General features: G+C 36.4%; 2 protein-coding genes across 7 annotated transcripts in view; both read right to left on the bottom strand.

Moving 5' to 3' along the window:
- LOC135220857 (large proline-rich protein BAG6-like) overlaps positions 1 to 13,403 on the bottom strand; it is a 289,694-nt gene that overhangs the window by 169,462 nt on the left and 106,829 nt on the right. For 5 of the 6 annotated variants that reach the window (XM_064258425.1, XM_064258423.1, XM_064258427.1 and 2 more), the window contains exons 6-7: positions 10,824 to 10,993; positions 9,925 to 10,283 (exon numbers count right to left, since the gene is read on the bottom strand). In XM_064258425.1, the coding sequence (XP_064114495.1) occupies positions 9,925 to 10,283; positions 10,824 to 10,993 (529 nt within the window). The remainder of the gene's footprint in view (positions 1 to 9,924; positions 10,284 to 10,823; positions 10,994 to 13,403) is intronic. The other variant, XM_064258422.1, reaches the window with a different exon arrangement.
- LOC135220859 (uncharacterized) overlaps positions 1 to 13,403 on the bottom strand; it is a 61,230-nt gene that overhangs the window by 40,948 nt on the left and 6,879 nt on the right. The window lies entirely within an intron of this gene.

Raw genomic sequence — 13,403 nt, forward strand, 5'->3', positions numbered from 1 at the left:
TATATATATATATATATATATATATATATATATATATACTACAGGCAGTCTCCGGGTTACGACGGTGTCGGCTTACGACGTTCTGAGGTTACGACGCTTGTCAATAGACGATTATTTCCAGGGTTACGACGCATGTTCCAGGGTTACGACACATGTTCCAGGGTTACGACGCCTACAACGCTCATCTGGGAGATGAAATATAACACCAAAAATGCAAAATAATCAATATTTGAAGGTTTTTCATAGTTTTCAATGCACCCAAAGCATAATAGTAAGGTTTTCTTAGGATTTTTGACGATGTTCCGGCTTACAACAAAAACAAGATTTTCGGCTTAAGACGCGTGTCAAGAACGGAACCCCCATCGTAACCTGGGGACCGACCTGTATATATATATATATATATATATATATATATATATATATATATATATATATATATTGCTACGTTTATTGATCTTTTCGTCTACCCAGCATTTAAGTAATTATTTTGATTTGTAAAAAGGCAGCCATATTCCTCCAAATATCAGCTGATTTTTAGGCGGGAAACCAAAACACGCCAGCCAGAGATAGGGAGTTCCTAAGTTGGGGAAAATAGACTCTTGTCAGCTTTAGGGACGTATCTCAAAGGGAAGGATGTAGGCAGACTGGTACTTCTTAGGCCTATATCTTAAGCTCTTTTTCCTGTGAACCCTCTGCTGGCTATATGTTCTGTTTCCAGGATTGCCCTGCTCCTGGGGGGGTTAAGCTGACCCCCAACACCCATGAGAGACACCTGCGATCTTTCCCCAGTCGACTCCAGTCGTGACCTCGGACGGATGTCCAGCCAGCCAGCCAGCCTTCCACACTTAAGCCTAACGGCGCTACTGGCGCACCAAGAAACCCAGACCTGAGACAAAGCCGACGCCACATTTTCTACAAAGGTCCACACTGATCATGGCATCCAGGTACGTCTTGTGAAGCAGCATATTGCCAGTTCCTTACATCCTATTGTCTATTGCTCCCCATTTTCCCAACTCAAACTTTAAATTAAAAAAAACCAAAGACACTCATCCCTTTTTGTTTCCCCTCTCCACTGGCCGATCATGGCCGAGTGCTTCCCCTTGTGTGATCGTCCCAGACAAATGAAGCCTTCAGTGCATACCTCAGTGAAACATTAGAGTTCCTTTGCCCCAGTGTTAGAGAACTGAATAATCGTAACTTGTGCAAGAAGTCCTTTTTCTTTTATCTTGTCTAATCTGGGATCCTTTCCAGATTCCCTGAGTCAGTGTCAAGTCTGTCTGCCCGCAAGTGTGCATTACCGCAAGATTTCGAAACCAGCTTTTACGTGGGAATTTGACCATTTGACTTTGGCCCAGGCCAAAATCATTTCACTTGAGAGATATTATTAGTCCATGTGGGACCAGTTTGCATTTACTTACCTTGGCTGTTAAGCAGCCTCTGTAAATAAATAGCTGTAAAGTAATTAAGCTGAGTTTCTGGCGACCTTTCCTCTAGAGTAAATTATCACTATAAATCCTTTTTTACGGTAAGTTCAAGCAATTCACTTTGTTTTCCCTCAACTATTTCTGTTTACGTATCGGAGCCTCTTTCAAGGCCGGGCTCATACGTTAACAATATATATATATATATATATATATATATATATATATATATATATATATATATATATATATATATATATATATATATATCTATATATATATATATATATATTTGTCATTTGTGACAGCCATTCTGCATTCTATCCTCTCATACGAGAGAAGCCGCATGGGAATTTGAATGAATGCAAGCTTGGTGGCCCTATCCAGAGCCTCGCCACACACCCACCTATCCTAGAGCAGTCTCCCCCACGAGGTCTCTTACTTTCAGAAGCCACCGCAAGACAACAGCGCCCACTTGGCACCCCCAAGATGGGGAGTTGTGATGCAAGTCTAGGCCTAAAACAAAAGGGGCCAAGAGTCTGTGACCAGTACAAAACCCTCCAAGGAAGTAAGCCCCCCACTTTCAAAGGATGAGGGGGAGAAAGCCAAAAGCGTGGGTGGCCTTTCTTCACCAACTGAGTGTCTTATGAGGCGGATGCAGCAGTCCTTTGTCTGTCCCTTCCCAAGAGGCAACTGTCTCTCCCTTACAAGGTAGGTGTCTGTTGTATGAGAACATCGTACCCTAACCTATCCTTCCCCCTTCCCCAGGATAACATCCCATCCTTCCCTCCTATCCGTACAGAAAGAAATCCTATCCACCAATCCTTTGTTCCTCTCCCTCTCCTACCCTCCGGCGTGCCCTCGTGGTGGGCTTTGCTTAAGACCGTTTCCCCTTGCCCTGAGAGTAGCCTCTCTTCATAATGTCTAAGTGCTAACCGTTTGTAAATATAGCTGCTGCCATGTGTAATTAATTATAAGGCTTATTGCTACGTCCATTAGTAGAAATAATCTGTATAAGTCAAATAGTGCAGTGTAAGTGAATGGTTAAGTGGATTAGTGCATCTGTGCATATTAACTAGTGTTTAATTGTCATAAATTTCCCTTCCAAGGGACGACAGTACTTTTGCTGAACTTCCATATATGGTTATGAACCATAGTACACCATTCCACTCTAGACAAGCCCCTTGCAGCTTCAAGCTTCAGCGGTTAACCACAGTTAACCTAATATTATTTATATATATAATATCCCATTCGTTGTGCTCTCTTTTGTTACTACATGTACAAAGTAATTGCTAAATGCATTTATTGCCGATATTTAGTGTCTGTATGCTGGCTGGCGACCTCCAAACTCCCTTCTTTTTATCTATATAAATTATGATACACATGTGCGAGTAAATAATCAAGGCATTAGCTCATAAGAGTAAATATATATATATATATATATATATATATATATATAATATATATATATATATATATATATATATATATATATATATATATATATATATATATATATATATATATATATATATATATATATATATATATATATATATATATATATATATATATATATATATATATATATATATATATATATATATATATATATATATATATATATATATATATATATATATATATATATAATACTTCTAGGGCACAATTTTTCACGGATACAACATTCATTGAATATGGCTGGCTTTTTCACTGTTTACCAGCTTTTTTGAAATTGATTCATATTTTCTAATTATTTTCTTCACTTCATTGGTTTCAGGTTACTAATGGACACATAATGGGGGTTCTTCCATTTACTCCATAATTAGAAAACAAATATGAATCAATTTCAAAAAGCTGGTAAACAGTGAAAAAGCCATTCTATTCAATGAATATATATATATATATATATATATATATAATATATATATATATATATATATATATATATATTATATAATTATATATATATATTTATAATATACAGTGGTCCCCCTGTATTCGCGGGGGGATGCGTACCAGACCCCCCCGTGAATAGTTAGAATCCGCGAATGTTTTGGAACCCCTATGAAAATGCTAAAAACAGCCTATTTTGTTAGTTAAAACTCAAGAAAAACCCACTAAAAATGTTCAATACTTGGTTTTTTTAATAGTTTTATCACAAAAAGTGCATTTATGATGAAATTCATTAAAAAAAAAACAGGAATTTGGATATTTTATCATAGAAAAAATACCGCGAATAATTTTGCTGCGAATCTCTGCGAAATAATGCCGGGGAAAACTTTCCCAGAGAAATCCGCGAATGTGAGAGTCAGCGAAATCTGGAGAACGCGAATACGGGGGGGTCCACTGTGTATATATATATATATATATATATATATATAGATAATATATATATAATATATATATTATATATATACATATATATATATATATATATATATATATATATATATATACCATATATACATATATATATATATATATATATATATATATATATATAATATATATATATATATATATATATATATATATATATACATAGATATATATATATATATATATATATATATATATATTATAATATAATTTATATATATATATATATATATATATATCTATATATATATATTTATATATATGCTTAAAAAATCACAGTAGATGCACGTTTGACTTCATAAATAAGCGGAATACCCAAGGAAATGATAGTCAGGAAATCCAAGCGCTTTCGTCTTTTATTCAGACATCGTCAAGGAGCTCCTTGACGATGTCTAAATAAAGACGAAAAGCGCTTGGATTCCTGACTATCATTTCCCGTGGTATTCGCTTATATATATATATATATATATATATATATATATATATATATATATATATATATATAGAGAGAGAGAGAGAGAGAGAGAGAGAGAGAGAGAGAGAGAGAGAGAGAGAGAAATTAATGGCAAGAGATATGTTTGCTTCATTAGAAAAACAAATAATGAACTGAAGACGGAAAATCAATTTTCTTAGGCTTGGGGTTACTGGTGAGCTACCTGTAAAGGATTTGAAACCAAGTTATTCTGACGTGGTGAAAGAGAGAAATTTGATTTTGATTGCTGATGAAGATGAGAATGAAGCTACCACAATGGAAGAGAAGAAAGGTGTAGTAACAAAAGTCCTTGGGAATATTCAAATTAGTAAAGCCTACGAAAAAAGGTTCACTGGTCGTTGACTTTCCAGACAAGAAAACAAGAGAAAATGCTAAATGAACTCTGGACCAGACAGCTGATGACCATAAATTATGTTCAACTGTACTTCAGAAGATGTCACCTAAAATCACCGTTGCCAATGTTAGTAATCAAGAACAGATGGATGACGTCCTGCCTGCGATCTTGAAGAAGAATAATATATTTCAAGGTATTAATGTAAGTCCAGATGATATGAAACTAGTATCAACTAGAGAAGCTAAAGATGGTAAATCGTATAATTATACTTTTAAATGTACACCTATCATTAGACGCAGGATATATGAAAATGGAGATATACTTTTCACCAACTTTGGTCGACATAAGGTATGGGATAGTTATGTTATAATATGTAACTACTGTCAAGGATATGGTCATTTTGAGTCCAAATGTAGAGTCAAGGCTTCTAATGGATCTCGGATATGTGGACGTTGTAACGGAACTGATCATGAGACAAGGCATTGTCAGTCTGAAAGTTTTGAAATGTCATCATTGTGCGCGCGTAATGAACCTCTCCGATAATGAACATGCTGTTTTTGACTGGAATTGTCCATCGAATGTTGCTGAGAGGAACGCGAATTGCCCAAACAGACTGATCATGGATTCCAGTAATAGAAGAATAAAATGTGCCTTACTGAATGCGCAGTCAGTACGCAACAAGACAACAGAATTAAGAGAAATAATCTGTGAACAAGGAATAGATGTGTTCGCTATAACAGAAACATGGCTAAGTGCTACTGATAATTTGAAAATTAATGAACTATTGCCGGCACTCAAACTTTTTCACAAACCACGTAATTTTGGTCAGGGAGGTGGGGTTGGCATTGTCTTGTCCAAAACATTTACAAACGTTAGAATTAGGGTTGTTGGATCATTTGTGAGTTTTGAGTATTTAGCCTTGGAGTTTAAGGCCTATAATGTACAGTTTTTATTTTTAGTAGTATATCGTCCTCCTCAGCTAAGCAAGGCTACGTTTTTAGAAGACTTTTCTGTATTCTTGGATAGTTTTGAAAATGAAAAATGTAATGTATATATGTGAGATTTTAATATGTGGTTAGAGGATTATAGAGATACAAATGTAAAGAAGTTTATTGATATAATGAATAATATGAATTTTGTTAATAAGGTGAATGTATTTACCTCTAGGTCAGATCATATTTTAGATGCTGTGTTTTGTTTTTATGGGTGATAATTACTTTATGAATTTGATAGTGGAGCCAGATTTTTCTATCTCTTTTTACCACAAGCTTATGTTTGATATTTCAGTCTTATTACCAAGTAAACTTAGGACTAAAATAACAGTTAGGAACAAACGGTTATTAGACTCTACTGTACTAATAGATGTGGGTGTTACTGTTATTGAAGAAAAATATAATGAACCCTGTGGATGTATGACTTAAATAGTAGCAGAAATATTTCTGTAGGTGAATGTGTGGTCTGTCTTGTTGCTTTGTATTTTTCTGTATTTTCCAAAAGTTTTCCAAAGAATATGATAAAATGTGCCCTGTGGTAGAGAAAGATATTGTCATAAAAGAAAAGGACAGCTCCCCATGGTCAATGCTGCAATTAGGGAAAGCTAGGAAAAAACGGAGGTTGGGCAGAGTCACGTGGCATAAGCATAAAACAAAGAGAAATCGAATGTTATATGTGGAAGCTAGGAATGAGGTAATTCAGATTATTAAAGAGATGTAAAGAAGACATCTTATAATGAAAAAGTAACTGAGGTTGGGTCCAATATCAAAGGGCTGTATTCTGTGTTCGATGAACTTTTAGGGAAAATTAAGAGGCATGTTTTACCAGACGGGAGGTCTGAGCTTGAATGGCAAATGAATTTTGCTGAGTTCTTTGAGTCAAAGGTTGCCTGTTTACTTTGTAACTTCACAACTGATGTTTCTTGCCCCTATCCTTACTTTCCTGATTTTCCTTTCTCAAGTTGTTGCAGTTTAGGCCAATTACACTCGATGCTTACAAAAACTATGTTCATTAGTTCTGGCCGCTCTTATTGCAGTAACGACCCTTTTCCAATAAATGAGGGTCATCGACGCCCCGAACATAGATAGGTTATTGCAATTGCAGCTTCGAATAGTCAACTTGAGTATTACTAAGAGCTTGTGTCCCGTCCTCTGAAAAAAGTTTGCTATAATTAAACCATCTCTTAAAGGATCCCTTGATCATCAAGAATTGAAATCTTACAGACCAATTTCTAACTTGTCTTTTTTGTCAAAAATGATCGAGACTTCCGTTTTGGACCAACTCAGTCAGCACTGAAAGTAATTTGGAAGCTATTCCTGAAGATCAGTCGGCTTATCGGAAATTCCATTCTACTGAAACAGCTCTTTGTGCCGTAATTAATGATTGTTAGGTTTCTCTGATGACGGTAAATGTAGCTTGCTTTATTCTCCTAGATCTTAGCGCTGCTTTTGATACAGTGGTCATGAAGTGTTAATAGAGGATATGACTGCTATTGGGATCGATGGGGATGCTCTTAAATGGTTTAATAACTATTTATCGAATAGAATCTTTCAATGTGAAGGTTAAAGATAGATATTCTGAAAGTAGAAAGCTCACCACGGGTGTTCCACAAGGAAGCGTAGTTGGCCCCGGTTTCTTTTAGTATTTATACAATCGAGTTGTCTTGGATATTTAAATTTACATGGCGTTCAATGTAAATTTTTTGCTGATGACACCCAGTTCTATTTAATAGTGGATGACATTATTGAAGATCAAGCTGTTATTGATAGACTTATGGCAGATGTTTCGAAATGGATGCAAAAGAAAAAGCTGAAACTAAATGAAAATAAAACTGAATGTCTTCTAATTGGCACTAAATATAACTTAAGAAGGTTTGATAACGTTAACAGCATCTCCATCAATAAGGAAAATATTTTGTTAACTGATAAAGTCAGAGATTCTCGGGGTAGTAGTTGGATAGTTCTTTTTGACATTTGATGAACATATTAACAATGTGGTTAGGACCGCAAATTATCATCTGAGGAATATCGCATCCATTAGAAAATATCTTAACGAAGATGCCACTAAGCTGCTAATTAATAGTTTAGTAGTTAGTAGAGTAGACTATTGTAACTCGTTGTATTACAATTTACCTAATTATCGTCTTAAGAAACTTCAAATGATTTTGAATAGAGCTGCTAGACTAATTGTTGGTATTTCCCCGCGAGAACATATTACTCCAACCTTAATTAAATTACACTGGTTACCAGTCAAAGCAAGGATTATTTTTAAACTTTGCGTCTTAACATATCAAGCTATTAACACGGGAGAGCCATTGTATCTTAAGGGTTGCCTGAAAAGATACGTAGTAGGGCCTGGTGTTCATACACGCCTTTCCCGCGATGATTTCAGACTTGATGAGCCTCGTGCAAAAACCACTCTTGGTACGAGAACTTTTAAGCACTGCGCTCCTAGATTGTATAATCAACTTCCGGCATCAGTTAAGTGTGCTGAAAATATCCTTCAGTTCAAAAAGCTATTGAAAACCCATTTATTTTCACTCAGCTATAATACTGAGACAAATGCAATTAACCCTCTTTACATTACATAGACTTTTAAATTTTTAACTATAATATAAGTGATTTGGAAATCCCGTCTGAACGCTTAATAGCGAAAGCAGGGATACTTGATAAAACCATCAGACATAGTACAGAGAGAGAGAGAGACGAGAGAGAGAGAGAGAGAGAGAGAGAGAGAGAGAGAGAGAGAGAGAGAGAGAGAAGAGTTCATACAATGAAGCACAGGGATTGCCTGACTGGTTGGGGACAAGAACTCCAAGTCAATCGTATAGTTGGGAGCCGAATGTTAAAAGTTGCGCCTATGTACTACATGAAATTCAGATTTTACATATTTTTTACGGTGATAAAGATGAAACATCAACAGTGACAAAATATTCTTTTGTGTTCTGTTATAATGTGTAATAATCATAGACAACTAAACTAGTAATGAAGTAAGGTACAATAAATCAGACAAAGCAAAATATATGACAACCCATCCTCCATTTTCTGTCTGAACTTTTATATTTTTTGTTTATGGTATAGTAATTTATATTATTTTCATTAAAAGTATAGTATATGTAAAGCACAGTACTGACAGAGAGAGAGAGAGAGAGAGAGAGAGAGAGAGAGAGAGAGAGAGAGAGCGAAAACAAAAGTATATTATCTAAAATTCTTCTTTACAAAACTACAGTGTTCACCCCGTATTTGCAGGAAACGCATACCCGACCCCCCGCCCAGAAAATAGTTAGAACCACCTCTGAAAATGTTTATAGCTGTCTATCTTGAAATTTCAGATACCAAATGTATACCCTTAAATAGCATCCTACTTCAAATATACCTTAAATTATCATCCTATTACTGTATAAATCATTGAGATTATATTTTTAATATAATTTCAACGTCATCTTAAACATTTTACAATTAAAAATATATACGTACATCCAATAACAGGGGGGAGAGAGAGAGAGAGAGAGAGAGAGAGAGAGAGAGAAGAGAGAGAGAGATGAGAGAGAGAGAGAGAGAGAGAGAGAGAGAGAGAGGGGCTTGGAAGGAGGAGAGCAAATCGATCTTCCACTCAACAAGACAGTTGAAGAAAGACTGATGTGTCACTGGAATCAAGTGGGGGTCTCCTGATTCGCTTCCACCTCAATTATGTATTGGATGCCAGATGCCACAGATTCCTTGCATTTGTGATTTTTAATTGTTTTTAACCGGTTTTCATCTGGCGCCAGAAGATTTATCCTACTGTTATGACCGAAGGTTTGTTCTGCGTATGAACAATTATGCTATGGGAATATCACTGACCTAGTGAACAGGTGACAAATCCTAAAATCAAAAACTCACGTTGGCCTAGAAAAAATTTGGACTTCGTGCCTTCTTTACTACTAATTATTAATAACATGTGCCAGTTTTTATTACTATACGTAATATACCAAAAACTTTTGCTTTAACACACACCACAGAACATAGCCTAGAACCAAAAGAAACTTAAATGGTTAAGAGACCATGGATAGAATGTTATCAAAATTATCAGTGGATACTTTACTGTTACTAGAAAAACATAGCATTCACCAAACTAAGTCACTGTATTTACAAAGATCTGCATAGCAAATGATCTAAATCCATTTCCCAGCAACACAAGGGTTGTAATGGTTCCAAAATCCTGGAGGAAAAAACAAATAAAAGAAAAGCTACCAAATAAGAGTCTCATATCAGTAAACAGAGCCTCTCTTACTCAACACTAGGGTAACTTGATAGTCTTACTTGTAATTCTGACAGTTAGGGTGCGCAAACTACCCTGGGAAATGCCACGAGGGGGAGTGCCAACTCTGCTACTGGCACTAATGGAGGCTGTGTTGGCATTGTTAATACTTGTTGCTATACTTGTTGCAATACCGCCTGATGAAGTGTTTACGGATGAGCTTGAAGAATTGCCTGGGGCTGCTGCACTAGAACCCATGGACGCACCACTGGCAACGCCAATGTCACCACGAGCTAGGGACGATAACGCTGAAGCTACAGCTGCTGAAGCAGCCTGTGCTAAACCACCCGCTAAACTGCCATTCATTGGACCCATTACAGTGGCTGGCATTGGAGCTGAAACCATTGTGGCTGGGTCCATGCTGTATTTAAGAGACATTTATTTGACTATTTATAATCAAGGAAAAAGTAAAATCATAAACTTCATCAATACTGCTATCATACTGCTAAATACATAAAATCTATTTGCTTTATCACTATAATTTCAAGAGTAAATATAATAGACTATGGTTTTCATAATAGTTCATTAATCCATAAATTGTGTCATACTATGCCAATGTGTACGATATTAGCGGTAAATGACTGTTAACATTAAGTAGTGCAAGGGTATGAAAACCACAACAAAAATATACCAGATTAAAGATAATATAAATGTTTTATCACCCTAATTGAGTGTACAAAAAATTCTATTATTGCCTTCATACTATAAACTTACTAGTAACTTACACATGATTCAGTCTAGAATATCTAACATCAATCAAAAATATATCATGCACTGAAGATGGTTCAGAATGAATAAGTTTGGCAGGTTAAAATATATTTAAACTGTTTCAGGGCAGTTGACTTCTATTTCTTTATGTAACATCACAAAACTTTAGTAAATTAATATATAACATGCTAACCTGTTAAGTGCATCCATTTCTGAGTAAAGGGCCTCCATGTCTTCACTTGGTGGGGTAGTTGTGCTTGATGCTGATGCAATGCCTTCATCATTAGTCTCGCTTGTCTGAGGTCGGTGGTCTTCGGTTGAATCGGTTTCCATCGCATTTCTGTCACCACATGTTCCAGCAGTCTGAAAAACAACAATCCACTTTACACCTTTACCTTCACTCGAGAATATCAATAACATCTAAAAGGTTCTAAATCATTCATTCAGCATAACATTTCACAAATTTATTTCATATTACCCTCAAGAAACCATTAGACTGCTCATACTAATAACCTTTTATCTACCTCCTCTCTTAATTTTTCATCTGTACTTGAAACCAACAACATATGATAGTGTAAAAACTAAATTTTAACAAAAAAAAATTTTTCATACAAACCCAACATAAGCTTGTGCTGTGAACAGTCTGAACTGTTCTAAACTCCGAAGTGCAATGGTCAGGAGACAAACTGCCAGGAGTTACCAAGACATACAGAGATAGCCCTGGAAAACTTGTCTTGGAAACATGCATTCTTCCCTTTGGAAACATGCATTCTTCCCTTTGTGTCTCCGAAGAAAAAAAAACAAAAAAAAACATGAACAATCAAGGTTGGTCCCCCTCTCCCTAAAAAAGAGTGACGGATCATGCAAGGAACTGAAGACGAGTAAGCTTATGCAGCGGAAATTGATCATGAGCAAACTTGTGCACTGGTCAACCTGCACTGCCAACGATTCCTTTGATATTGGAGGAAGAGGTCAGAAATGCTTCCAAGGTGAAAGAGTGAATGGCAAGAGGACTGAGAAATGTAAGCAAAGATAGGAAACAAAGAAGTACATTATTGAAAGTGGCCACGTGGATGGTTTGGAATAGGTATCTTCATGAACTCTGTATTAATTATGCTGTCATTAGAAACCCAAGATCACAAAATTTGTTCATATACTATCATAGTTAAATTAATCGATAACTGGAATGTACTTGAAAAACTAATGGATATAAAAGATAGACAAAACAACATCTGGTAGTAAAAAGGCAGGTCTTCGAACAGATCAGGGCACATTAGACACCAGAGTTATTAAACAGCAGTAAAGCCTGGACATAACAGAGAGAGCTTACCAGACTACTACTTATTATTACTATTAATAATTAATAACATTAAGTGTTAAATGTGATGGTGGAATCAGCTACATCTACTTATGCTGCACTGTGGTTTTTACCATCTTTTTGATTATTGCTTTTCCCAAGTCACTTCATTCAGTTAGAAACTCTACAAAGTTTGTCACTTATGAACTGAGGATTCTTTCATTGGGAAGGAATACGCTAGATGCAAGTTACTGAATAACTGCAATGGACACTAGGCCTAATAACTAAAATGTGGCGTTTTCTTAGTTACCCTTCTCCAGGAGATATTCAAGGCCCAATTATGATTAGGCTCTACCAACCATAATCACATCAAAAGAAGAGAATAGATTATCTATCATGATGAGTCCTGCTCCTTATAAAAGGGAAGGACAGAAGGAGTAAGAGGCTTGCTGGCTGCTGACTGAATGAGGAGAATATGACAAATTTTTAACCAATTTGTATTTCTCATAACTTACAAACCTGAGGTCTTAACACTAGGATAAATACTCGGCTCCAGGTGGAAACTGGTAAAGTTTAAAATAAATGTGTACGCAAGGGACTATTAACACTGTGCTTGGTCATGAGACATGTGGAGCCACCCACATACCACCCCTCATTAACTCGTGACCCCGTTAGTTATTTTCTTACCACCTTTAAGAGAGGACGTGCTTTGCTTTGTCCTTTTAAAGCCGGTTTGGTTTGCCCCTTGTTGTTTTCAATTTGTTGTTTGGAATTCCCGGGTATGTGAACATGAAGCTTTCTCATGCTGCGAGTCTTCCTGGATATCACAAGAAGCAGATAAACGCCCTGATATTTTCTTCGACGATTTTGACGTCAAGGTACTCATTGTGTAGTAAGTCGTAGGTGAAGAAACTCTTAAGGTACGGTTAATTCGTTACCTGTGCTTTGGAATATCGCATATTCATATGGATTGCCTGTAATCCAAAGCTTTGATGTATCTGGATGTGCTTTGGGAAGTAATTATGACTAATTGTGCTCCTTTCCCTGCGGGGAGAGGTGTGCATCGCCATCTTGTTTTCGTTCCAGATACGTGGGTAGAGAGGATGCAGGTGTCAGGTCTGCGTTAGGCTTATCAAGAACCAACCCAAGGACAGTTGGTTTGATATATAACGTCGTGCTCCCATCCAGGGTCCTACGTGATGGATGTCCCTTTTATCCTGATATGCACTGAATGGCGGTCGGATGCATCGCCATCTGTAAAGAAGCAGATAGTGCAAAAAGGCAGTCTTTAATGTCAGGTTGCTATGCCTACGTGAATAACATCAACAGCCTTGCACCTCTGGTAGGGTGCTGGCTTCGCATTCGAGATGCTCAGTGACGTCATAAACATGGCGACCGCCATGACGCCACTTCACACCTGCGGCCTACACGAAGACATGATTCCATTTTCATTTCCAGATACAAGAGTACTTTACA

The sequence above is a fragment of the Macrobrachium nipponense genome, chromosome 2 (assembly GCF_015104395.2).
Source record: "Macrobrachium nipponense isolate FS-2020 chromosome 2, ASM1510439v2, whole genome shotgun sequence".
NCBI lineage: Eukaryota > Metazoa > Arthropoda > Malacostraca > Decapoda > Palaemonidae > Macrobrachium > Macrobrachium nipponense.